Below are 27,579 nucleotides of genomic sequence, written 5' to 3'. Positions count from 1 at the left end.
ATAGTTGACAACAGAAGGATTATTTCTATATTTTTATATTTATATTTCTATATTTTTATTTCTATAATATATTATTATTTCTATATTTTTATTTCTATATTTTTATTTCTATAATATATTATTATTGCTATATTTCTATTTCTATATTTTTATTTCTATATTTTTATTTCCATATTATATTATATTTCTATATTTTTATTTCTATAATATATTATTATTTCTATATTTCTATTTCTATATTTTTATTTCTATGATATATTATTATTTCTATATTTCTATTTCTATATTTTTATATATTTTAGATTATTATTATATTTCATTTGACTTGGAAAGAATTCAGTTATATTCATGTTCGTTATATTCTATTTGAAATCTTTCACCACGAGTTTGACACGATACTGGGTTAACTTAAGGGTTAATTTACAATTTCGACTATTAGAGATAGATTCAGTAATGAAACTAGTCTGCGAACGAAATTGTTCTCACTGTTGTTTTTCTTTCCAGATGAAGACACCGCGTGCAGAAAAAGGTTCGCGGTAAGTCGCAGATTTCGTCGGACGTCGACTTGGGCGTTGTTTCCTTCTGTCGTCATTTAATGCACACCGCTTGACTGATTTAAGTACAATTTCTATCTGAAAGGGCTCCGGAGAAACATGTAACAAAACCATACGACAAACAAACTCTGTGCTTTGGAATATAATCACGTGGCGAGCGTGGAATAGTAAACGACTACATAGATCGTAGATGAGTGTCTGTGAAGCGACAGTATGAAAGAGGCGAGGAACGATGACAGTCGAGGTTGCTCAAAACTATATCGTGGTTGAATGTTACCGAGAACTCGGGGAGTATAATAGTAAAGAAACTAGTGAGAGAATGAAAGCGAGAGAAAGAGAGAGAGAGAAAGAGAGAGAAAGAGAGAAAGAGAGAGAGACTAATAAAGATAGAATAGGTTTATTTTTTGAAAACGAATCCAGGCTGGTCCTGCATTCACCCATACGCGGAAAGATGAATAGTCTGCCGACTGTACCCATATTTTATCAACTCGCGCGAAAGGCAGAGAGAAAGAGGAACGTACGAACTCAATAGACGATTGCGAGCGAATCGATTTTTACGCGGCCCAACAGGCAACAGGAAACTCTTCGACAGCAATTGGTCTGCGAATTGTCTGTAACGAAAGAAAAAAAAAACAGAACAAAGAACGATCGAACGTTTCCTTCGAAACGATTAGCGTATCCAGAACAAAGGAATAATTTCGAAAAATCGATCAGGCATACTTCCCATTCAAATTATTTCGGGAACAGACTTCCATTCGACAGGCCGTACAGTATCGAACAAATGATATTCCATCATAGATTGCAGGGAGATTGACCGAAATATTCTCGATCTGGAAACAGCGCAGACGCAATCCAGTGGCTACCTTGTGTATCAAGCGCAGTGAAACTCTAATGTTCGAACACGAAGTACACGTGAAACATATGTAGTTGCCTATCAATTGCTATATCGTACCGTATTACTGATAGTATACCATACGTATGATAATTGCTTCCAATGGTGGTCCCTCCGAGGACGAGATCCCGCAGCAGATTCTTCTTTCGCGCTTCCGGAACAGCAGTTACTCAGCAATCTGTGCATAACACCGCGAAGAGAACGTTCCGACGACAATAAGCCACGCGAAAACCCAGACGTACCCTTCTCTAGACTCGTGATAGCAATATTTCTAACGGTAGCGCTGTGCCGGTGAGAATTTGTGCAGACCAAATAACGACGATACCGTGATATCGAAACAACGGACAGACGTTTACTAATTCACGCTTCACAGCCACGCTCGCGCAAATGTTCTTGTTCACCGCGATACGTGTTTAAGTATACAGCTCGTCGGAGGGCACCGTTTGTGATAACGCGCACATAAAGGTAATCTTGCAAAGCCCTGCTGGGACGATTCGCGGCGATCGCGGATGAAATGGGCGCCGGGAATCGTTGCAGATTGGACATTTCACGGGTTCGAATCGCGTGAGGGAAGTACTCGAATTTTCAAATATGTTTATCACATATCATTGTATAACAAAGTTACGCCTTATATTTTTATCGAAACAATTTCGTTTCTGTATTCAAACGTATTTCTCTCCTTGCGTTAATGCTATTTAAATATCTGGTGAATTAGTGAATTGATTGAATATTAAAGATTTAGAAACATTTTCGATAGATTAAAGTTACACGTCTCTCACGCGACACGAATTCTTGACAGCAAGTCAAACCGTGCGAACTATAGTTTTCGACGAACATGAATGACACCTGATCGTGTACACTAGTGCTGCCCATGAATGGGACCCTTTACGAGGCTTTTCTCCATTTGTAAGGCGTCTAATAGAAACGGACTAGAGGGAGGAGAATGGAGATATAGTAGAGGAAGATTCGTAAGTTTTATAGATTACGGACGTAACAGTGGAGGATCGACGCGATAGATACAGAGATCGTGCGATGCAATTCATTCGCGTGGTAAAATAAATTTGTTTAAGGGCGATAGGTGTGCGATAGGAGTAAGGGAGAATAAGGTAAACCGGCATAATTGTACCATTCGTATCTCGATCGACCACGTAGTTGACGGAATCTCGCGTCGATTGGCGAGCAATCGAGGACCCGAACCTGTAGCGCGAGATTATCGATTGTATAGAATCCATCGCGTCTGGGCGTCTCTGGGCAGTGGATAGAGGAAGGGCGAAAAGTGGACGATTGTCAGAGGAGAATGCGCCACCGACTCGAACGGGGCGAATCGTTCGAATCACAGTACAATGAACGGTTCAGTTATTGCGGAGCAACGACTGAATCGACCGAACAATCGAGAAAGAATAAACCTGGTTTGAAATTGTATCCAGCCTGTATCAATAGATAGATTATAGATAATACCTAAGTAGCGAAATGATGACAATGTGCCAAGGTGCAAGTAGCAGTAGCATAGGATAGACAAAACGTAGCGCAGTGATTTGTACGCTTCCAGTAGTGAAATTCAGAAGTATATACGTGCATATGTTATATGTATCTGTATCCTCGTACCAAACAGCATCAGTCAATTTGGTCCACGCCAGTGTCAAGGGTTGTAATTCCGTGATCCGCGTAACTTCTCATCTATTGCTCCAGCGATGCCCACGAGTCGCAGCATGGGAGAACAAGTGAAAGATAAAATAACAGTATTTTTCGTACAAGCAGAACATTCTACCTACAGACTGAGCTTACTCCTGTAACTTTCGTGTGACGAATCGGTGCATCGTCTTACTATTGTAGCAACCGTTTCAATGAGACCACTATAAGAGTCGGATTCAACGTGGAATCGATTCGGGTTGGAGAGATCGGTAGTTCGGTAAAAATATCCGAGGCAACTCGTCGTTTCCCTGTGATCGCCGATCGATCGATCGATTATAGTTCCATTCCGAGTGGAAAACTGTACGCCGGATGAATCCTCGATAACCGTAAATTGAAGAGAAATTATAGGAAATCGAGTCGATATTCGCTGCGATTTCGGAGAAAGCAGGTTCCAGCGATCGAACCGGTTCACCCAGTGGATTCCATCTTCGATCCGAGATATAGGAACGTTTTTCTACACGCAGGAAATGCCTTGAGAATATTTAGCGTCGCGGCGTGTGATACTAGAGCACGGTGGCGAGGGATCGAAGCGTGGTCCGCGATTGTTTTTCGAATACAGAGAAGCCAGGGGAGGCTAGTTTCGGTTAGCGGAGACACTCGGTGTACGTAGGATCGTGAGAAACTCTGTCCCATACTTATCGATGTGCCGTTTCATTTCAATCTGTCAGGTTTTGTATCCGTTCCCGTGTTACTCTTAATGTGCGTAGCGTCGATGTTCACGCGTTGTTTTTTGTACGTCAGCGAGTGGCGTTGACTTCGTATCGTTTCGATCGCGCCGCGCAACACCACCGTTGCCGATCAACGACGAACAATAATGTCTGTGTACGTGCACACATATCAAAGCGATGTTTGCGACGAAGCGAGTTCTAAATGTACATAGGGGACGATGGATCGCCGGCCGGAACGGGGGTTCCCCGGCGGGCGGATACGACGACGCAAGCAGCCGACAGACACCAGGTCTCGTTTCAAGTCTACTCTGATCATGAAAGTGATATTCGTAATCGTATTTAACCGAACCGCAGGCGAATCAGACGGATTACCAGCCGGCGCCGGTGATAGTATGCATTTTCTAACGAGTATGTGTATCTGTACTTTATAGCCGGGCACGCAGTAGCCTCTTCGTGATTGTGGATGAAATAAATAAATCGGTACCATGTAGAACTGTTTGTTTTTATTCTTGAATCCTTCGATGAAGTGTAAGATAATGTTTGATTGGAATTGAATAGAATTATTAGCCTTCTAACTGCGCGTGACGAGTGAACTCGCAGAAAAAATGCTTTTCAGAGCGTTAGACGAGATAACTCGTAGAACTGTTTGTTTTTATTTTTGAACCCTTTGCCAAAATGTAAAATCATGTTTGATTAGAATACATTAGAACGATTAGTTTTCTAATTGCGCGTGACGAGTGAACTGGTAGGAAATATGCTTTTCAACGTATTAGACGAGACAACTCGTCGTAGAACTTTGACACCAACGCAGGTAGGTTAAGGAACGAAGGAGCGAGAGAATCAACGGACGAGAAGTAAAAGTGAAACTGTCTGCAACATCAAATGTACCTTTCATTTATTTGACTACTTATCTTTACAGATTAGTCCTACCTTATGCTAAGATACAACTTTCCCAATATGTTACCTCTAATCGAAACGTTACGATAATACTAAGTATAAAATAAGCAATAGAGCTTATATTGGTATGTAGCAACGACTTAAGTACCTCTACTTAATAGTACTCTCTTTAAAATTGCCGGGAATAAACCTGCGTCGTCCGTGTCGTCGACGATGAGACTGTGATCGACGTGGTGTTACGAATTTGGCTCTCGCATCGTTCACAATTGGTTTTCGTTCGTTATCGATCAGAAAAAAAAGAACAACATCATATTTGGACAAGCATCGAGGTTTCCTTTAGAGAAAGGGTTTCCATTGGTTTGCAGTCATTTGTTCGTCGATCGAACATCGATCCTCTTTCGTTCGCGTTCTGTCGTTCTACGTGTTTTTTTCCCATCTACGTGTTGCCTTAAATCGTGAAAAAAATTAGGCCATATTTTATTACGCTCCTTGACGCCCGTCGTCCCCCTTCGCGATCACGAATTTCCTCTATATACCTCTGCACTCTCTCTCTCTCTCTCTCTCTCTCTCATTTTTTTGTCGTTTTTTTTTATTCGAAATTTGAATACTAAACGCTCGGCTGGATAATTACGATCAACGTGTGACGCGAGTTGGTGAATTAGAAGAGCGGAATGCCGCCGGAACGATGTTCAGTCTTGAATAAATGGAACTGCAGTGTGATCGGTAATCATTCGCGAAACCGGATGGGCTTAAGCTTAATCCAGAGCGGATGGCTCGTGTGCAACGTGTCCACCGTGTGTATGTCTCTCTCTCTCTCTGCGTGTGTGTACGTGTACGTGTACGTGTGTGTTTAGCATTACGAATGCTGTACAATATGTGTTTATCGTATCGCTTATCATTAAGAAACGGGCTCACGATTATAAAACGCTACTTTTGACGCAGATGAACTCGATGATCTCGTTTTACGATTTCGCAGCACTACGACTTATTTATTTCCACTTTTTTTTTCACCCTTCGTTTTCTTTCGCTACATGTTTTCTCGGTTATTTCTCTCTTTACTTGTTCTCCTTCTTTTTTTTTCCTCCGCTTCTCTGCATGTGTGCTCCTCGCTCTGATTTTCTACCAGTGATCTCGCGTGTTGTATTGACTGTTTTATTTCTCATTTTTTTTAATCGATCGATTGGAAAAAATGACCTCGCGACAGGGAGAATCCATGCGGTCGCGGTCCCCTTCTTCCCCTCGCCGCTGTTAAATACTGAACGAGTTACGAATCTAACGACTAAGCGTCCGAGTAAGTGTTATTCCGGCATGAATGCGCTCGTCCCTCTCATCCGGCCGTGATTACGCCTCGAAACGTCGTACGCGCTCGATTAATTTACATCGCGAGTACGCTCTACGGGCAGCCCCGTGTCCGAGCGAACCAATTATCCATCCGTTCCGAGTGTCCTCCCCCGCCGTTCGTTCCTGTCTGCTCGCCCGATTCCATTCGCGACGCGACAAACAACATCGAACAACGGGGACGGTTGGCTTTGATACGGAGACCGTCGGGCGAACCCCTAGAATGTTCATCGAATATACAAATACCTCGCGCGTTGCATCATTTCCCCCTTTTTCCTCCATTAATATTATTAAGTACGTCGACGTTGTTAACCACAAACGTGTGTGACAAGAACACTAATAATTCGAATAATAATTATAATAATAATCATATTAATAATTCATGAGAATAAAGTGTAGTTGCGCATCCTTCAATTAATTCATTATAGGCGAAACCTTTGTCTTGTAGCGTTGTACTTAGCGTTATTTAAAATAGCGTTTATAACTCTTATTACGTGTGTTACGGAGAGGTTTCCTCGAGTTTTCGCGGACAGAAATCGACATTTCCTTCTTACAACATCCTCTTTTTATGTATAATAGCAATATGGAGGGAATTCACTAACAACTTGCTCGAAAAGTGCAGCGTTCTCACACACCTATAAACAAATATAAAAATTCCTCTCTCTCTCTCTTACTCTCTCTCTTTCTCTCTCTCTCTCTCTTACTCTCTTACTCTCTTACTCTCTTACTTTCTTACACTCTCACTCTCTTTCTCTCTTTTTAAAATCTTTTTGTTTCGCTTGTTTGGCGCTTCTACATTTTGCCATTTTTTCCCCCTTCCCGCATCGCCGCGTTCTCGCCGGACAACGCTGCCGCTTCGCGTTCCCCCCCGCGAGCGCGCGCCGGCTCGCTTCCCTTTCGCCGTTCGCCTCGAAACAGCGCGCGCCGCGAGGCTCTCGCGCGCGTCCCGTTGCTCGAAGTACTCTCGAAAACCCGGGAAAATTCGAACGTGGCTGCGCGGGCTCGCGTTTCCCCGCGGTTCGAGGTAGTTCGCGAGGGAACGAAACGCGGCGCGAGTCGCGAGGGCGGACGGGCGACGCCGGCGGAACGTCCGACGCGCGATTCTCGTCCTCCCCCTCCTCCTCCGCCCCGTTTAATTAGCTCCCTCGTCCCGTTTCCCCGTACCCCCTTTTCTCCCGTTGTAGCGAAAATAAGGTGTCGATACTACGCGACTGTACATTAAGTACAACAAGTAAACAGTATGCGCGGGTTAACGACGATTTACGTTCCCGCGGGAAATTAACATTATCCGAAGCACCAGGCACGATTTACTTGCACACGCTCACACTCACTCGCACGCGCTTCTCCTCTCTCCGCGAGCCTCCTCGTGCACGCTGCTTTGCGCCTCTCACCTCCGCGGAACGGAACAATACAGAACGATCATGCATAAGCACGCCCATAACGAGTCAGCGATTAAATACACCATCGCGTGTGCCCCGTGGTACGTTTCTATTTTTTTTTCGTCTCCTCGCTCCCCTTTTACCGTGTATCTTTTTTTTGTCGTTTTCTTCATCGTCGTCGTCATCTTCTTTTTCTTCATCTTCTTCTTCTTCTTCGTCTTCTTCACTTAACACGCGTGCGACCCGTCCCAGCACGCGCGGAAATCGTACGATCGACGAGCGAGACGGGCGCACGATTGGATCCGGCGATACCCTAGTATAACAATTACGAAGTTTACATATCGTGGTTCCCCGCAAGCTCAAGAACGTGATTGATCGCTAGAATGACGGCACCATGCAACTTATCCTTTATATCTACCACGTAGTTCCAGTACTGTATATGATTTAAGTGTATCGACATCTAAGAAATTGGTACCGACGGTGGCCCGCGACCGTTCCCGACCTCGTGAGTCCTGACTAGATACATCCTGAGACGTCCGCGATGATGTCCATCCCCCTCGGATCGCGACTGGGCGAGCCGCGTTACGATTGTATCGAATTCGTTCCATCTTCGCCGACGGATCGATCGTTCTCTCGTTCCCTGTTTTGATTTTAAGTACAGCACTGACCATACGCTCGAGGACACTGTGGCTCCCGTTTGTACCTTCGAGTCCTTCCGACGAAGAACCATGTGAACGATATGAGAAAAATGAAATAGTAAAGCACGCTACGTAAAAATATTGAAACACTCCCTTCCACCTGATCGATTAAGCAACGTGTACGTAAAGATTCCCTGCTCCCTAAGCTATTGAACGAATTCTTTGATTTCGGTCTCTAACGTTACGAGGAAAAGGCATTAACGCAACTAGATTCAGCCCGCGTATGGTCAGACACCAACCGAATAATCGGAATCCGCGACTGTACACGGAGCATAGACTCACGCCGCGAGGGTCGCGCGGACCACCGGCTGGACCGTAAACGCTCGCTCCGAATTATCCTCATTTACGCAGCGTCCCTCTCACACTGTCCTTCTTCGCGCCCTCGCCTCCCTTCGTCCGGCCAATGTCCTTTCGTCCTCTTGTCCTGCTCCTCTCTCCCGCACGAAGATCCTTCCGACTTGCGAAACGTCGCCGACCCCGTTACGAAAGGAAACACATCGAGAGACCTACGGCCGCTAAGCGTGTGTACGCGTGTATGGAAACAATCGGCACTCGTACATCGGACAGAAGAAATCGCTACTGCCTACGGTAAGTAAACGCGACAGCGAAACGTGCTCCGGCAATCGGCCCGCAAGTGCAAACAATCGAAGCTGCGCGCACACGACACGACAAGTTTACAAATACGCTGCTGCGAATCCGCTCGCGGCGTTCTCTCCCACGGAACAGCGACCAAGCCGTTCGTTCCACGGCGGAACGGCGAGTAGACGAGGGTCGCTTAGATCATGCGCGAACGAAATTACTCTATGCCTCTAACCCGTGCTAGCCAACCTTCGCTCCCTTCTATCCTGCGCGTTTCCATGTGCTCACTCTTTGATCAATTCTGATCGAGGCTTCCGGAACGCGTTTCAGTAAGTAATTATTCTTCGATTACGATCTGCCTTGTAGCTCATAGGAAACGATCCTCGAAATATTACGAAATAGAAAATAAATCGGCAATGAGAAACAAAGTACCGAGCTTGGAGTTATTATATCTGTAATATTAAGTACGTTATTTAAGTACACTGATTCATAGTACTTCGATGCTATCAGGTAAATTTGCTTAAGTACTGTTTACAGAATGTAATGAGTATAAAGTCACAGGGAGATGGTCGTCTAGAAGCCTCGAACACTATCGGCCGCGACGATTCAGACCGCGGGGGCCTGAAACGCGTTCAATCCTCGTTGATCGTCTCTCCGCGATTCCAGCTTCCAGCAATCTTTCCACGAAACAAACGCCCGGACCAGTCCATGTCCCACTCGAATCGGCGAACGGGCGACACGCTCACACACGAACAACGTCGATACCCGCACGATCGAGGATCGCTGGGAATGAATTCGGGATGCGACTTCTCGATCTCTTTAAGCCTATATAACGTTTTGTCTTGCTGATTAATTATACCTCGCGTGCGAAAATACCAAGAAATATCCTCGCAAAAAGTTAAGCTGGACGGCTTTGATAAAAATTAGGATCTCTTCCGAAGGACGTGAACGTCGGGGATTTTGTAGGAAGTGTTTGCAGGGATTGGTGGTTGGTATTGGTGGGCGGTGATGATTGTGAGGGTGTGTTCCTCGAGAGACCGGGCGATCCAGCGTAGACGGCTCCGCGAAAAAGCGTCGATCGCCCCTCTTTTGGCGGAAGTGCGTCTCGCGCGGACCTGGTTGTACACGTTCCGTGCACGCGTATGCGCGGATCAGTGAACGGTCTACGTGTACGACGAATCCCGCGTGGGTGTACACGTGTTGTCGTTAAACTGAATTCCACTAAGTGCTTAGCCAAAAAGTGTTTATCACGAGCGGCAATTACGACATCGGCGCAGAAGTACAACTGGAAACATATCCTCCATCGAAACGGTACACGTTTCTTTCCCCAAACTTTCGCTCATTCGCTCGCCACCCTAGTTACGGAATTATACATATATATATATAGTATGTATATATATATGTATATTTATATATGTATATTTATACGTCGCAGAGATTATCGTTTGTCTCTTTCCCTTCCTCTTCCGTTCCTCCTTTGTATTTACAACGGGACGTTACTAGCGCTAGAGGTGTCGAGGGCCGTACCCACGTGATTCCAGGCGGGATTAACGAACGGTCACGATCCCCTCTTTCCTGAAGCGTGCTGCCCGAGAATCTATCGTTCGACCAGCGCGCTACACTCCGGCTAAGAGAGCGACTAAGAGAACCGGCCGTCGAACATATCGCAAGCATACAGATTGATCCGAGTCTTCGTAATTGACTAGCGTTGAGAGACGCGTCCGGCTTTCTCTCTGAATCCCTTGAACCGAGTCGCAGTCCGTCGATTCGAGCCGCGTCTCGCGTCCATTTTGGAAAATTGAAAAGGATCCTAAACGGACGCGAGCCTCACTGTCTTCGGCCTGACGTGTGTTACCTCCTGTTCAAGGGAATTCGTTCCACTGATCGCTTGCGCGTCGCCGTTGATTCGCGCCGCCTCACGGAAGCACTGCTTGAATTGTTTAAAGAGTCGCGAAAGCGAGTTTATTGCTAAACGCATGAATATCGTAAATACCTGCTGCACGCCGGCTACTGTTCTGCGCCCATTCTACAACTTGATTGTAATAAACGGTTACGAAAGCGTCGTTGCTCGTTGCTCCTGTCTGTGAAACACCTCGAACCCAGAGTTCACTGTGTCGGAACCGGCGACCCGATTCGCGATCAACGAACGTGTCTCTATACCATCCTCCCTTGAGTCTGCGTGATTGCGCGATGCGAATGTTTCTCTGTAGAATCGTGGGTCTGTCGTAGACGTGGCGTGGTTTTCATCTCTCTTTCTTTCTTTTTTTTTCGTTTTCTTCTCATTTTTGTTGTGTAGTGATCCTCAGGTGGCTTGAAGGCTGTTACCGTCGTGACGCATCCATGGTTTCGAGACGATCCGTTGCTGCTGTTGCGCTAGAAGCTCGGACAACGGATGAGGCGCGCTCGTAGGAGTACGATTCTGCTAGACGTACGCGAAGCAATCTCAGTAACGTTGCTGGAACTCGTGGTGCCACCGGTTGAAGTCGATGTGGAAGATCACGATCGACCCGTTCGCCAATCCGGCCAGGAGAAACCTGGAACAGAGGCTCTCGAGTTGTAGCCGAAGTAACTGGCTTATTGTATCGACTAATGGTAACGTGAATTCAATTGCTTTGCGTTTCGCCACGTCTTAGACATTCCGTATTAAAGGAAAAATATGGCATAAAATGTTCAAAACTCGGACAACTCTTGTCACAACAATAATATACAGCAGGAAATCGAAAATGATTATTGAAAGTGTTCAATCGTACTCACTTTTGGTCGTGAGACAGTGCCAGTGAACGCACGCTGCTTTCACAAGCTGGGAATGCATAGAGGAGGGCAAGATTGAAAGTCCTCCAAACTTCCACGATCCGTTTGTCGCCTCCTGTCATTAAGTACTCGCCGTCTCTGCTCAGAAGAAGACACTGAAACAACATTGTAACCATTAGTATCGTCGAACAGAAAATCCACAACTCTAAACTGAGCGTACACTGACGTATATTACCTGAAGATTGTCGTTATGAGACTCGTGACGAAGGCGTTTCCCGTTTATAGTGAACGCGGCTATGTGCCCGCGTTCGTAGTTCACCACGATGACGCCTTCCCGGGACATCGCGATGTTCTCAGGCGACGAGAACCCGTTCGGAGCTTCCAGCGACCTCAAGAGATCGCCGAAAGTTGTATGCACGAGAACTGGTCCATCTACAAGCAAAAGAGGATCGGTGAATCCCAGTCCCGCCGTTTGGGATCCATCGATGCAAGCTGGAAAGATGAATTTCTGAGAAAAATATGTTGTTACATACAGTAAGAGCCAGAAACTACTAAGCCCAACTCGGCCGATATGACGACAGCCGTGACAGGCTGTTCGTGTCCCGTCAACGTCGCTCTCGGCGCTGGCGCTTCACCCTCTCCGACGATCGTCTGCGTTCTGGCGTTCCAGTGCCACAAGAGAACGGTGCAATCAGCGCTTCCAGACGCTATGTAACAATCGGAAGTGATGTTGCACTCGCTTCGAGACAGACACGTGACGACACCGTAGTGGCCGAATACTATCTGCACGATCTTGGCTGCAAACACGACGAATCACTTTGAAATTGTCCATTATCCTTTACCTCGGAGTTTCTTCGCCTTGTTTTCATTACCAGTCTCAGTGGAAAACACTCGGAAGCTATTGTCCCAGAAGCCACACGCTACCAAGAATCGACTGTCCACCGTGGTGACGAAGCAGTTGCTGCGGATCTTCAACTTCTGACTGAAGTTGTCGCCTAAGTGTCTGCGTAGCGTTGGATTCGAACTGTTCGCCGCTTGCGCTGCAATAAACGGAAATGTAGTACAGTGAAAAATCCGGCGATACTGTCTCTTCCTTGTTACCAGATTTCGTCTGTCTATTATACGCTATTTCTATCACTTACAGAGAACTGGATCCATAGACAACGGTTGATTGGCAGCCTGCGCTTGCGGAGTGTCTGCGTAGCTCGGTGATTGCACGGATGCTATAATTTATTTGCCATTAGTAAGATGATCACCTTCGAGGTTAGCGTGATCGAATTCGTTTGTTATTCCCTGACCGAATAAAACGAGATGATGCGAAAGTTACAGGCGTCTTCGTTGCTTACCAGCGTAATTAGTGTTCCATCTGTTAACAGCGAATTGCTGTCCAGTGGTAACGGTGACGACGGATGGCAACGGCAGCTGTGGATACGTGTTCGCCGAGATGTGGCAGATCGGCGAGTTCGACGGGAACTTGATGGTCATGCACACGTCGTCGGGGATGCTGGAGAACATCATCGGCGACTGCAACACGGGTGGCAACGCCTTGTCAAAGTTTGCAGTACTCTTCTCGTTCGGAACGATTGAACAGAAAGAAAAGCGTGCATTGCACGTATATGTAGGTATATTAGATTAGTTGTGACGTGAGATGGCTGATCGAGAATTGGTGATTATACCCTAACGGTACTAAATTTCCAGGATCCGAGAAATCGAATTTCTCGTACGAAAATGAATCTCGTAGAACGTTCCATTTCTCGTCGAGACGTTCGCTTTACCGTCCGCATGCACTTCTCAAAATGAAACGCTCCGTGGGTTCGAATAGATAGTGAGAGGCTACGGGGCTATGGGCTAACTTCTCTACTTCTAGTGATTGTCAGTTCAGGCTCTAGGCTAGGTTCGCTCCTTAAGTATAATCAAATCGTTGGAACTCTACCTGATAACGGGGCTGTCTCTTTAATAAAAGTTCCTCGGGAATACACCTACAATACTATATTCGTATTATAATACTAATACCTACATTACAGTGCACGCTCTTCTTAAAAAAAAACGTTCTACCATGTGTTACAAAATGAACTTCACTCGTGGGAGAATGAATTGACGAGTATATGAACATTGTTTACCAAATGCATCGCTGAACTTCTTGGGGGATGGGGCTCCATCAGCAGCTGCGAGGGTGTCTGCCCGAAGTTTCGTATCTGAGTTTCGATGGCTTCCCTCATCACTGGATCCGTTATCGTGTCCAAGTCCACGCTGCCTTCGTACGTCAAGTAGTAGAAAACGTTTGTCGCACGCACAGCTTCCGGCCCTGAATTCGAACAATATCATAGAACGATAAAACAGGACTCAAGAAAATCACACAGTATTGTAAACGTGGTATTCGAACTTCTCATTGAAACTATGTTCAATCCCGAGCTAAATCCATGAATATTCCCCACGAAAACACAAAAGAAACTCCGTCGACGTGCTCGTTATATTTCTCTTGAAAATACAGGAAAAATTGAACGTCGTGACCGAACGCAGACTAAATTGCCAGCGACGGCTACATTTTTCTCAGTGACGTTGCCCCAACCGATTTCTGGAGGTTCTGTCGATTGCTCGTGGCCGGGCATTTCCGGTAAGCTGCACTGTCTTGCAACCGTCTGTAAACGTGTTACGTATTAGGGGTGGCGCGCATTGTCGAGGCCCGCACACGTGCCTAATTGGTTGGGACAAGACCGAAAGGAAGCTAACTAAAAACTAATTCCTTCCATACGCGCGGCGAGCGCCGCCACCCTCTTTCTGCGAGGCAGCATCTTCGGGGAAGCGCCGGATATAGAGGCGCCACCGACAATTACCATCGGTGGAGACCTAATTTGACTCGACCCCACGTATCCCAACACCCGGCACAACCTCCGCTACCGTTCGCACCATTATCCGGATGTTATCGTCTCAATTTATTCACTCTTCCAGCCTTCTTTATCGAAAACCAGCAAGCAATGCAGCATTTCATCTTTCGCGATTTGCATATCTCCTATTATTTCGCTTCTTCTATCTAAGAGAGTGTTCTAGCATGACCAGTAAAACAAATCAATGTTCTTTTATTCGATAAATCGAAGGTATAGCTAGAAACTAAATGTTTCAAACTGATCTAACTCGTACTATTTAACTCTTTGCGGACGGAGACTCTTTAAAGTACAAAGCTTGCAACATATGAAGCTAAATTACACATCGAATGCTTGAACAATAGAAAAAAAAAGAAACTATACACTGATCACTTGCTATTCAAATAATTAAATCATTCGTGTAACTTAGTATTACGAATATGGAAATGTCATCTCGCTGAAATGTCGACATTCGTCCGCAAAGGGTTAATCTATAGAAATTGTATGAAAGAATAAGACTTACCCTTCTGCTTGTAACCAAATATCAAATCGATCCACTGGTGTAATTGACAAGACACGAATTCCGATTCGAGAGCCTGCAGACACGCAACGTTTCACACGTGTAGAACAGATTATACACAGATGTACGATGATTGAATTTATCTCGGGTTCCCAACGATTCGCTACGTACCATTCGATTAATCCTTATGAACTCTTCCGGAGAAGATGCCCACGGCGGTAATTCGACATCTCCGACCGCGCTACCGTCTTCCTGCCTACCCAACCGGTACCGATTGCTGTTCACCAGCATTTCCGGCAGGAAGAAGAACTCCGGGATGAGCTCCTGTTAACAAGCCGAATAATTTATATCTCGCGACGCTCGAGAATTTATTCGCAGCGAGTAACAATGGAGACGCGGGCATCCGTTGCTCGCGGAGGTGTAACTAATAAGAGATCAGAAAACGAAACGAACCTTCACGTCGGAAGTGTCCCGCTGGCAGTTCTTCCATGACAGAGCGATCGAGGAGAATAAGCGATTGGGGTGATCGAACTTGCCGCCTTGGAGGGCTAGGAACATCGTCGTCATCGGTTCCTGGAATATTTATATATATTTACAGCCACTCTATCTAAAAATCAGCTAAAAGTTAACCACAACCGAGCATCAGGTTTGACGTGTTTCCCCGAGTCAAGTTTGCCGAAGCATCGGGCTCAGCCGTAAAGAGGTAAATCTCGAAGATTATTGACCGTTCGCTCGACGATCCTACATTATTTCCAAATTACTGCAAGTTTCTTTCCTCGCACACGTCCGGAAGCCTCGGAGAGGCATTCAGCTGAAAATTACGACAAACTGTTTACACACGGGAACGATGTGTACCCGGGGACCGGCTAGACAACCGGTCGTAAAATCGAAAGGTGAGCATTTACTCGGCAAATGACGGACAATCTCGAAGACAAAGTGCGCGAAGACCCATCAAAAGCTACTCAGTTATACGGTTTCGCGCTTAAAGATCCTCCCCGTCCGGCGTCGCTCTCCCCTGACAGCCTGACGAATGTTAACGTAGGACCTCCCGTGATCGACGTGCGTTCACGCGTGGGCGTTCGACCGGCTGATTTATGATCGCGTATAAAACGTTCGACGCGCGCCGGGGGCGCGGGGCGCGGGTCGTTCCGCGTCAAACTGGATAGCCCGAATCGCGGCCGCGCGATTCTTTCGGCCGCGAGGTGAGCACCGTGACGGAATCGTTAATGGTATTTATAAAATAGGCCGAAAGAGACAACGAGCCGCGTAGTTATAAAGCAATAAATTGTTTATGACGCAGTATATCGTCGTGCGGAACAGCGGGGTGTCGTCCACCAAAGGAATAATAAAATCCTTATTGACGATTTGCATGCAAATGCGCCGGATAAATGCTCGCCCATTCGAACCGAGGCTCGCGTCCGGCATTTACATGAAATTGAATCGGCGTCGAGCGTGTCCTCCCTTCTGCGCGCGCGCCCCGGCGACCGCCATTGGCGGAGCCGCGCGATAAAGTAACCCGGCGAAAGCGGGACATTTCTCTTCTCCCGTTTCGCGGCTGTAATAACGCGAAAATTAACGCAGTCGTTATCGTAATAGAAACGGGGAGGGACGGCGGGGCAGGCGCGCCGCGTATTTTTGCGTGGAACCGTCTGGAACGGGTTCGCCGTCGGGGCGACCTCTGGGAAATGCAGCTGAAAACAAATGCACATATTTAACGGGAAGGCGGGCTTCGTTGACTCGAGGGCGTTCCGACGCCCCCAAATTAGCGTGCAGACACTACCGAATGCGTCGTTCAAATTTATGGCTCGAACTGGACTGGTCTCTTAAATAGACGGTCCAAGGACCGACGATTGTCGGGGTGTTCCGCGGGGTTTAACGACGCTTCGGATGGGACCGATTATCGGCGCCGGAATTAAGTCTTGTTTACTAAATATCCAGTTGACGGAAGGTGTCGCCAGCTTTGGGCTGTAATCCTAATTTATTTATGCGAGTTGCTGTCGATGATATAGAAATTAGTATATGCGTTCGGAAGCTACGTATTCATAGATACGAAATTTAGTGTGCGATAAGAAGATTGGCTACGAATAAGACACCGTGAGAACTTACCACGCGGATCATCCAGTTCAGAACAAAAGCTGCTGTGGAATAGTGCGTGCCATAGTGGAAAGGCGGTATGCTATCGTGTTCCCAGCTCTGGAAGCGCTCCTCGAAGTACGCTCTTCTACTCGGATTCAACGCTCCAATCGGCTGTCCAGGAGTATAAGAGAATTATGACAACCGCTTCGAAATACCAGTCACAATGTTCGTTCGGAAAATATTCCTCACCTTCGACAAATCACGGTAGTTGCTGGGCAGGCTAAGATCGAGCTCCTTCGTCTCATAATTGGTCAACACCCACGGGAACACGGGATACTGATTTAAATCGTTGTATGTTCGTCCTGAAACACAAAGATATTCATTACAAACTAGACTGCGAGAGTCAGTAAAATAATCCTGGGAATTTCTTCTGCGAAGTGATCAGCAGCGAAAAGAATTTCAGGCGCAACTCGTGTACAGGTCGATCGGTTTGGAAATTCTGCGAAGGGAACAACGCTCTTCTCGATCTATTGCGCGTGAGAACGCATTAGACACTTTGCTACAGTAACGAAGTGGAAACTCCGCCGGACACCTGTCGGGGAATTCGAAAATCAAGCAGAACGAGGTATCGCGAATTAAACTGGTACGTAAACGATCCGGTGGGAGGAGCGCCGGCTGACAAACTCGCTGACGGGTTTTAATTAGCGACAAGGGAGGAGATTAGACGAAGTCAGGCTTGCAGCCGGGCTGCCGTCACTAATGCATCTCGGAATGGGATTCCGGCGTGGGGAAGGGCGCGCGGAAGAGTGAGACCTCCAGAAGTGACAATTTCAGGAACGATTAGCCGTCACGGTCTGAGTTATGCGCTTACTAAACGGAGAGCATCTCGTTCCCCATGCGGGCGTGAATTTCATAAAAATAGAATCGGAACGAGACGCCCGCGACACGCGCTTTTCATCGTGCCGAGGGAAGAAAAGTGACCGGCAAAAAATTAGGCCCGTGATTATACGCGCATTAAAAGGAGGACCCGGGCCGGTTTTATTTTTGGCCACGCGGATGAGCAGCTCCGTTTCGGAAACTAGACGACTTCCAACGCTACGCTCGGTCTATCGATGGAATTGGTAGATAGGGGAAGAACCACCGACAAATGTTTAAGGCATCAAACATGTAATGCGACTTTGATTGTTTCAGAATTAGAAAACTAATGAATACACTGCATTCAGTGCATCTATAGAATATATATATAAAGAATATATAGAATATCCAAGGCGTACCGACATTGACTTGATGTCTTATCAATTCAATACAGACTTGTCCACAATGCATTCGGAATCTCCAGGAATCCGAGATCCCGACCATCAATTGCGAAGCCGCAAAAGATCCCGGCTGGTTGTCTCCGAGAAGCTCACCGGATACTCAATTCGGTCGTGGACGAGAATAAAAAGGGTAAAAAGGGGGAAGGTTGGAGCGGCGGCACGGCGGTCGCCGCACAAGAGCCGTCGTTGCTACAATGCGTCGTAAATCCTGACGCTGCACGACCGACGGTCGGACGTAAATAATAGTAAGGCCGCGTTATGCATCAAAGTGATTATTAATGGTAGCGTCGCGGTGAGTGAGCGCTCTCGGAACCCATCCCGACACCGGAATGCCCGCGACACACGCGTCCCTCCGCGTCTGCACCCCGCCCCCGCGCTCGTCGCCCTTACCCGCGGCAGCTCGCCCTTACTTTTTTACCTACTGCCGCAACGATCCCCGAGGAACGCGCGCGCGATAGCGAGCGACGAGAGGCTCGTTTTTAACTCGCCACTCGCGGAGCACGAGATTTAGAGGGACGTCCCTGCCCGCGGAGAAAAATCGGCAGGAAACCCTGCGAAACGGTTACGGCCTCGCGACGTGGCTCATCGCGGCTCGAGACGCGGCGTCTCGTTTGGGTAGTCGTTGGGTCGACGCGTGGGTGGACTTCCCGGAGAACCGTGTACAAGCGGGCGGACACTTTTAATTGGATATCAACGTTTCGAAGAATACGCTTTGCCCACCGGAGACGGCGGGAACGCGAACGCTCGAACGTATGAAAAACGCCTCATTGTTTCTAAGTGGAACGTTAGACGTTTTAATACAGTCGAGCGGGAAACCGGAGAGTATATTGTGCTTAAATGGAGCGCGGCATTAACTCGAGTGCAATTTGAATGGATGTAAATGCGAGGAATAATGGAGGGAACTGCGAAAAATTTGTACAACGCGCTAAGCACCCATTGTTCAATGGCGAGTGGAACGCGAATGGAAACGTTAATAGGAGGAGATAGAGAGTAGACGAGATCCTTATAACCGAGGAGTCATTCTACAAATTCCACCGCGGTCTCCGTCGATGAAGATAAAGTGCAACTCGCCGCGTCGAAAGTGCAAAGCCGTCGAGATCGAATTCGCCGATACGAGCATTCCGAGCGGTGTGAAGTCCAGATCGGTTGCGCGTCTCACGGCGTTATCTCCTATCGCGAATATAATACTGCGGTACAACGCAGAAATTACACCTTCTAGATCAGGCGGAATCGTCGCTGAACAACCTGTACGACACGATTTCCCGTAATTTTCCGCCTCAATGTCTGAATCGCACTTCAGCCTTCGATTTTATTCAAAGTTATACTCTACGGGCTCCGATGCAACGACCGAGAAATAGATTCCCTTATCAGAAACCGGCCGAGCGTCTCGTAAGCCGATCCTCCGAGTGAAGGGGGATAAAACGAGAATCTGGAGAGGTGTAATTAAACGTAAACCCATCAAGAGGCGAGAGAGAGCGTGAAGGATGGAAACATCGATGCGAGGGGGAAAGACGGGGCAACGTCGGTAGGCGCAATGAGAGGGTTCCACCCACGCGAACCGGCTCGCATCAGGACACGCAGCCTATCGTATTTACATCGGCTCTACTATCATTAATTTTTAATAAACCGATGCGACCGGGCAAATAAACGACGACGACGGGCCCTGTATCGCATGCGGGAGCCTGGCAGCGGGACCGGTTCGTTTTCGCAACGTGTTCCCCCGCCGGGCCTTGCCCAATTGCGCTCCGAGGACCACACGGCGCCCTCCCCCCCCCCCCCCCTCCCGCCGCCGCCCCACGACACCACTATTTATTTGCGCAATTAATATATAACGCTCGTAAATACACGACCACCCTCTGGCGTATCTCGCTGCGTCCTCGTCGATGTACAAATAATTACGCGTCCGCGGTGATCCTCGTCATTAAGCGGGCCGGTTACGCGTAGGCAGCCATAAATTCTCCACTTACATAATTCGCGGATCGGCTTGTTTACGAGACCGCTCGCTCTCTCCAGCGACCGCCTGCGAGCGTCCTAGATGCGTTCGAGCAGGCGTCACCGCGTCATCGAAGATCGGCGGTTTTAAACCATCGATCGGTATTAAGTGGGCGGGACTCGGTTGGATGTTGCTATCGAGATGAAGTCTCGAATGCGGACATTTAATTGACGGGTTCACCGCGTCGATCATTTTGAGCGTTTCGTGTCATCATTTGGTAACGAGGAATTAGTAGAAGATAATAAATCGATCTTCATTTCTCGAAACTCCGAAGTATCACTTGCATTATAATGGTACAATTTCTAGAGACTTCTAGAATACAGATACCAGTAGAAAATGAAATTATCTAGAATTCAATAAACATTTTGACGCGGTAAAACTATAAACTTTGGTATTTAATCCTTTACAGTCGAAAGTTTTTCACTGGAAATATTTAACATTTTCCGACGAGATACAGACGACGTTGTTCGAGACTAATTTAACGATAATTCGCAGATAAATTAATCGACGAGGCTAGTTTATTTAAATATTTCCTGTAGCAATACAAAGTTTCATTGAAAATACTAAATATTCAATTTCATAGTTTTGCTGCATCAAATCAAGCGGTGACTGAGTCACCTCTCGAGTGCAAAGGGTTAATGTCGAACTTTATAATACCTTGACACGTGAAATATTATAAACAAAATAGCTTTGTTCCTCAGTATACTCCCGATTTCCCTTCGAGTTGATTTCATAGAAACTTCTCGTCAGAAAATGTTAAACACTTCTAGTGAGAAAATTCCGAGTGCAAAGGGTTAGAAGGGCGGACGAGCATAATGCGAACACCCTGTACAACGATTACAGGCGACCACGTACCCCCACGGTGTCCGTTGTTTGCCGAAACGGCTCTGATCAGCGGGACCCGGTAAAAAGAAGAAAAAAACTAGATTGGGGGAGGGATCTCGAGTTTCGTGATTTAGCCTCGCGACGCGAAACACAAAGGGTCGGCCGATATTAAACCGAAGGAGAAACAAAGGCACGGCTCGGCTCCGTCCGCGGGGGGATGCGGAGAACGACGGTCCCTCGGGAGAGGATTACCGGGGCCCACGAGCCGGGGATTACTCGTATGGGGTGGCTAACGGAACACGGAGCTGATTGAGAACATCCCTAATACGTCGCGACAGATTCCATCCGCCCGTGTGCAGCCCCAGTCGGTCTGTCCTGCTCGGTTTCCCTCGGTCTCCTCCTCTTTCTCTCTCGGGACCGCGGTAAAATCGAGCAACGATCGGGCCGTCCGCAGACGTCGCATTTTCTTTCCGCAACCGGTAAGCCGATATGATTTTTTTCTCCTGCGGACGTCGAGCATCCCCTTTTACCACGGTTACTTCATAGACGCTGTCCCGATGGAATGTTGCGGTTGCTAGGAGAATAATGTTTAACACGTTCCGTGCCACGGAAACTTCGGTTACCTTTGCTTATGAACTGTATTGATTTAAGTAAAATAATAAGTTATATTCAGGTATTTGATGATATTTTTGGAATATGATATTATTTCTTTATGTGTTCACTGCTCTCTAACGTATACCACTATCCGTGACCACGTATCCATTAAAAATATTTTCTTACAGAAATTGGCGTGTACCATAGGTGGTACACGTGGCATGGAATGTATTAAGGAACGCCTGAAGTTGACGCATATTGAATTTTATAAATATTACTTGATAAGTCTCCACGTTGAGTTCGATTGATCCAATTTTTAAGAAGAGAATAAAGCGTGCGATAAATGTTCGTAAACCTAGTGTTGACACTAAAACTATCGAACGTGTCAAAATGACGCATCCCAGGTTTCTTCCTTTCGCGATTATTAAGAACAGCAGATGCTTATTAAGAAACTAATTTCGCAATATGCAAATTGAATCATGAATCAATTAAGACCTTAGTAGATGCACTCTTGAAGTTTCTATAAAGTTTCAAAAAGTCAATTTCAGTGCTCGGTAGTTCTAGTGTTAATCCCTCGAAGATGTCTCGAGGATCTTACCAGCAATCGTGTTTAGGAACATCAGGTATTCGAAGTTGGATATTTCCCTCCGCTGCCACTTCTGCGTCATGTTCGAACTTCGCATCAGCTGTCTGGGCGACATCATCGATGCCCTCCTGTGAACAGTGCGACATTTATTATTTTTATCAGCCGCAGCGATCGGGTGATTAATCAACCTGTGTTTTATTGGAAATAGTAGTCCATGGTCGAACTAACCAGCAGTTCTTCTAGGAAGCGATCAATTCTATCGATGACAGGACGCTCCGCTTATTTAAGCCCCGCGAGATATAATTGCTCCGGAGGAACGCGAGTTCGTAAAGAATCAGCCGCGACTGCTCCGAGCAATTACGATGACAGTCGTTCTCAATTCGTGAAATCTATTACGTCAAGACGCGGCTCGGTGCTTTATGTTCACGCCGTAAAACTGGCCGGCCGGTTTTACGAACGGCGAGATCACTGATTTAGGATTTATACGGGAGACTTTAATGGGCGTACACGCTGGATGATATTAAAGGAGGGCGGCATGCGACGACGACCGGATATATAAATTCCGGGGGTGCGCGAGCCGCGCACAAATCTTTCGGAACTATGAAAAACATTTTTACAATTCGCGGATGACGGGAAAGGACGGCGGGGGCTAGGCGTGCGTCCGCCATCGCGGCGGCATTTCGCCCGTCGCGCTCGCGTTCATACATTTACACCTTTCAAATCGAATTTCTTATAAAATTCAATGAATCTCCTTCTCCGAAATCAATCGTAGTACAATTTTCTTATGTATCGAAACCATCATTGACACAGCTAATGACACGTGTACAGCTTTTACGGCTAAAAGTCCCGAATGAACGGCAGGAAATTCAAATTTCGAATTCCCCTTTCGCTGGATCTGGATTCTCACCGGTCTCATGGGTTTTCCAGTGTGATCGATACGGAGGCACATTCATTTTTCCGCCCGAGCGTTGCGCAGGGCGTCACGACGCGGATGCACGTTTTATATGCCGTGGAATTATTTTTGCTGGCCAGGAATCTCCCTCGGATCAGACGTCGGAGTCGGCATCCGTATATTTATGGCCGGCGTATCCTTCTCGCCGACTCTTTCGTGTATAGGAGCGCTTTAATGGATGGATCGAAGCGTGGATACGCGAACCTCTGTTCTCGCCGCCTGTCCACGTCCAGCTGCGGGAGTATTGGTCTCGGGAGAGGATTCCTCTCCTCCGGAACACGCTGAGGACTCGAAGACGCGGATCTACACGATCGTTTCCAACGATCGCCGATATCCTTCTCCGTATTCGCGATTCTAATCTCTTCCGCGAATTAGTCGCGCCACGTCGGTCGTTTTATTCGTTGGCTCACTTCGGTATACCATTGATCATCCTCTAATATAATACAAACGTATCAACCGAAACGCACGAAGATCCGGTCTCGGAGGATAAATGTAATCCGTAAATACTCCATTGTCTTTTTCGAACGGCAGGAATTTCAATCGGCCGCGATAACCGATCCATAAGAACGACACAAGGAAGTCATTCGTCATCTGAAATCTCGGGGAACAAATTTCTCAATCGTTACGGGGACCGTGAGTGTACCGACAAAAACGTCTATTAGTCAATAACGTCGACGGATCCATCGTCGCGACGCATTCCTAGCGTGTTATGCCATCTGCCCGGCGAACTTTTCAATAACTATCCGCGCCCGTTTATCGTTCGATCTGGTAGCATGTTAGTCCCGGGACAAGAAAGTCCTAGATCCGATCCTGATCGCGATCGGAATCCCGCGGACCGGGGGGACAAAGAAAGAGCGGAATGCGAGAAGCGTGTTCCAGGGTGCAGCCGAGGCCGAGGGATCCCTAGATCCAGATGTTGGCGAAAGGGGTTTCGGTTGTTTGCAGTCGGTCCTTACCTAGTCTGCGGAATCCCGTATTTGATGCCCACGCCGACTCGCGGTAGCGCCTTGATCACCTTTTTCACCGTGGCCTGGTCCGGGAACGCGAACAGGATCGAGGCTGCGGACAAAAAGGCGTTAAAGCGCGGATTATAAGCGGGCCCAATTTCGTGGACGGTTCGTGTGTCAATCATTCGGAGGGATGGCAGGCAAGGACGAGTTTCTTACTCGCATCGCCGGCTTGGACGGTCCTGCTTCGCGCGGGATTCTTTCGACGCGTAATCCGCGCGCCATAATTCACTTCGCATGCTCGAGTTTATTAATTAACGCGCTCCTTTTTATTTTATTCCTCGTCTCATGCGGTGGAGAATATTATTGAGGCAGGGTCCCGATCTCTTGGAAAGAGATACGATTCGCCGATCCGAGTGCAATTAATTCGATGAGTTAAGAGTTCCGTCAATTGGATAGGAGATAACGATCCTTTCACTCAGGGCGAAAAGTTAAATGCGGAAACGCGGAGAGAGGATACATGGACTTAATTTCATGGGTTTAATAGCATCGGCCGGATCGGTTAAAGCTCCCTCGAGAGTTCAAAGGGTAGCGTGCAAAGCGACAGTTACCATAAATACATGTGAGTAATTTATGTAACCCCGAATACAGCGGCGGTATATACGAGTCGGTCTTAATCAAGGAAGAAGGAAAGTAAAAGCCGGCATCACAGAGAGACGCCAGAATCAAAGGATATTCGAACCCTGGCGTCGTCTTTGTCCTTTTGAGCATTCCCGGGAACATACGGTAAAAATCTGCGATGATGACGTTCTTCGGGGACATCTTCCTTTGATACGGTTCTCTATGAACGCCGACAAAGCGTAATTACCGACATAAATAGCGGCCAATTAATATCAGACTCGATTTACAATCTCTTATTGGAGAAAAAGGTGTGAATCGCCGTAGAAAGAAGGAATCCCGCGTGTGACTATCATTGTCGCTTAATCGTCTATTGCGTTATAAACTCGGAAATGCCACCGACATAAACGTGGGACTCGTAAAGATACGGGAATCAAAGGTACAAGTAAGAAGCCACGCCATTTGATCTGAATTATATCGCGTTACCCCGCGACGAAGAAGACTCCGCATTCTTCCAGCGTGTAACACGAAACGTACGCGCATAAACTAAATAACTTAACTGCCCCGTGCGTCCGGACGATTAAGGCTGGACATCGGCGTCGTATGTCCGACAGAAAAATCGTCGTAACGATCATTGTCGCGAATCCCGGTTCCGCGGGGATCGGAAACGGGACGATTTTTCAGCGGCCGGGATCGAGATCCGTTGGGACACCGTTGTCCCGTAAAGATCCGTGAAAGTTACAGCGCGGTGCCGGGTATAAAGTGACTCGGCCCGTAATTTCTTTTTATTGTTCGAGGATTTATCGCGGCCCCGAGCGTGGCATTTTACCGGTCCCGTTAACGAACGCGCGCGTTTCCAGTAATTTTTTAATGAACGGCCCGTGGGCCCGGCCACGCAGCCACCGCGACATTCCGCCGGCGAACAGCTCCACGACGCATCGAATGTCGGGGATCAGATTAGAATCGAGGAACGGCCGCGGCGGGAATTTATCTGCGCCCGTGGAGAAATAATCAGCGGGATTGCGGGGCCCGCCGGGGCCCAGGTATAACTGATTCTCCCACGTTTGTTTCAACTATATACGCGCGGCCGACGATCCTCTTCGCAGGGACAACTATATTTCAAGGGAATCGCCCGATGCTTAACCGGCCGCGGTGGAATGTTTTAACACCTTACAATGAAATCGAGATAACGAACCGACGTCGTTTCCTCTTTTCCTCTGCTTTCCGTAATGTCGCTGTGTAACGAGCGCCAGGACTTTATGTCCTTCGCGGTGCGAGAACGCTGGAGAGTTTAACGATGTTCATTTAGAAAGCATTATTCGCCGCAAAACGGTTCTACGATCTTCGATATAATAGGAAGAGTCGGGCGTTGATTTCTTAACTCGACTTAATCGCTCTGGGTGTGTTTATTTTTTTATGAAGAAAGGAGAAAATCTTATTAGGATCGTATCGAGAGTGAAGAAAGAATCGTACGTGTACATTGGACGGATTAATTCTCGGTGAATCGAATCTCAGAAGCGAGGGATTAATTGTTTAAGGGAACCAAGAGTAACGTGCGCTATTGAGAAAGGCGAAATCGTATACGCACTCGAACAATGATAGCGAAAGAATGGAGGAGAGCAGGTGTAGCTGGGACCGACCGATAGATCGCGAAAAAAGGGACGGCGTAATGCGGAGCAGATATTTATTACGTAAAAAGCGCACGGGGGCGCGCAGCCAGCGGCGAGCTCCGGATTCCGTTTCCATTTTGCCAGATTAGATCGCGTCGTGTGAAATAATGCAGAATGGCACGGCCGATCGAGCAAGAAACGGAATGCGCGACGAAACCCGCCGCCCGGGCTCCACGGAACCGATCCTCTTTTGAAAACGAACGAAACAAATCGCACGACTCACTTCTGCTGGCCAGGAAGATCTCGATGGCCACATTCTGGAGCAGATAGCGGCGGGAGAAGATCGCTCGGACCTCCGAGAAGTACCATTTTCCGTGCAAGTGGTCGCAATATTTGAGTACCTGTAACAAAAAAGGAAACTTCCGTTAATGCAATTACAGTATCTGGAAACGCCGCTTAATCTTCATCCAATGGATGCTAATAATTGTACACATCCGAGAATCTCGCCGATAAAAACATCAGTTTATTGGAAAAGTGAGCGGGAAGAGTAGAAACCAAGATTTTTAATCGCGATAAGGTTTTAATTAACTGCGCGGTTAAAGGCTGGGAAAGTCGACGGCCAATTTTCTTGTTGGAATTTATGCTTATTCGTTGCGCAAGGAACACGAAGGAAAAACGAATAGTTATCGATACGCGATGCGATCAATTAATTAGCAATTTTACGCATATTCAATGCACTTCCTGAAGACGCGAGTGACGTCCAGATGCATGGATTAATTGAAGTTTACGGTGTCGGACCTGAGACCAAAGTTTCCATCCTTCGAGCATCGACAACCGTGTCAATTATATTCTTCGCGGACATCGCGAGAGGATCCATTGATCTAGCGACGACGAATATCTCTATGCCCGAGAATGTTCCGGTGGTAAGTCCGATGGCCAGCGACCGGAAGCGAGGCGGTACTTTCACCGGGGTAAGATTCGAGGAACATTGAGACGGTACGTAGCCGGGGTGCGATCGCATGGCTGACTGTAAGTATGCAACCTGGATGCAGTGAAGTGTGATGTGATATAGTGAGACCAGTGCCGGTTGCAAGATGGCCGTCATGGTAGGAGGAGCCTCCTGCTGAGCCGGGAATCGATCCCAGGACTTCGCGGGCTTGCGCTCTCGAACGAGTCGTGAACAACTCGTAGGCGAAAAGGGGGAGGCAGGAAAAGGACGAGGCGCAAAGGAGG

The 27,579-nt window shown here is 47.3% G+C and overlaps 2 protein-coding genes across 31 annotated transcripts in view; one reads left to right on the top strand and one right to left on the bottom strand.

Moving 5' to 3' along the window:
• Positions 1-4,299, top strand: part of LOC116429644 (synaptotagmin-10) — a 48,101-nt gene extending 43,802 nt beyond the window's left edge. For all 5 annotated transcript variants that reach the window (XM_031982804.2, XM_031982807.2, XM_076371563.1 and 2 more), the window contains one exon: positions 505-4,299. In XM_031982804.2, the coding sequence (XP_031838664.1) occupies positions 505-508 (4 nt within the window). In that variant the 3' untranslated portion in view covers positions 509-4,299. The remainder of the gene's footprint in view (positions 1-504) is intronic.
• Positions 4,300-4,677: 378 nt separating this feature from the next.
• Positions 4,678-27,579, bottom strand: part of rg (A kinase anchor protein rugose) — a 382,141-nt gene continuing 359,239 nt past the window's right edge. For 15 of the 26 annotated variants that reach the window (XM_031982977.2, XM_076371553.1, XM_076371554.1 and 12 more), the window contains 16 exons: positions 26,630-26,747; positions 24,128-24,230; positions 22,232-22,347; positions 17,155-17,267; positions 16,936-17,076; positions 15,283-15,402; positions 15,001-15,153; positions 14,833-14,905; positions 13,569-13,753; positions 12,795-13,014; positions 12,591-12,671; positions 12,321-12,488; positions 11,982-12,245; positions 11,684-11,880; positions 11,452-11,603; positions 4,678-11,231 (listed from right to left, as the gene is read on the bottom strand). In XM_031982977.2, coding sequence (XP_031838837.2) covers positions 11,141-11,231; positions 11,452-11,603; positions 11,684-11,880; positions 11,982-12,245; positions 12,321-12,488; positions 12,591-12,671; positions 12,795-13,014; positions 13,569-13,753; positions 14,833-14,905; positions 15,001-15,153; positions 15,283-15,402; positions 16,936-17,076; positions 17,155-17,267; positions 22,232-22,347; positions 24,128-24,230; positions 26,630-26,747 — 2,295 coding nt within the window. In that variant the 3' untranslated portion in view covers positions 4,678-11,140. The remainder of the gene's footprint in view (positions 11,232-11,451; positions 11,604-11,683; positions 11,881-11,981; positions 12,246-12,320; positions 12,489-12,590; positions 12,672-12,794; positions 13,015-13,568; positions 13,754-14,832; positions 14,906-15,000; positions 15,154-15,282; positions 15,403-16,935; positions 17,077-17,154; positions 17,268-22,231; positions 22,348-24,127; positions 24,231-26,629; positions 26,748-27,579) is intronic. The other 11 variants (XM_076371557.1, XM_076371560.1, XM_076371561.1 and 8 more) reach the window with 3 other exon arrangements.

Source organism: Nomia melanderi, chromosome 10 (assembly GCF_051020985.1).
Source record: "Nomia melanderi isolate GNS246 chromosome 10, iyNomMela1, whole genome shotgun sequence".
Classification (NCBI taxonomy): domain Eukaryota; kingdom Metazoa; phylum Arthropoda; class Insecta; order Hymenoptera; family Halictidae; genus Nomia; species Nomia melanderi.
The sequence above is the reverse complement of the archived record's forward strand: the minus strand, read 5'-3'. Positions and strand labels throughout refer to the sequence as shown.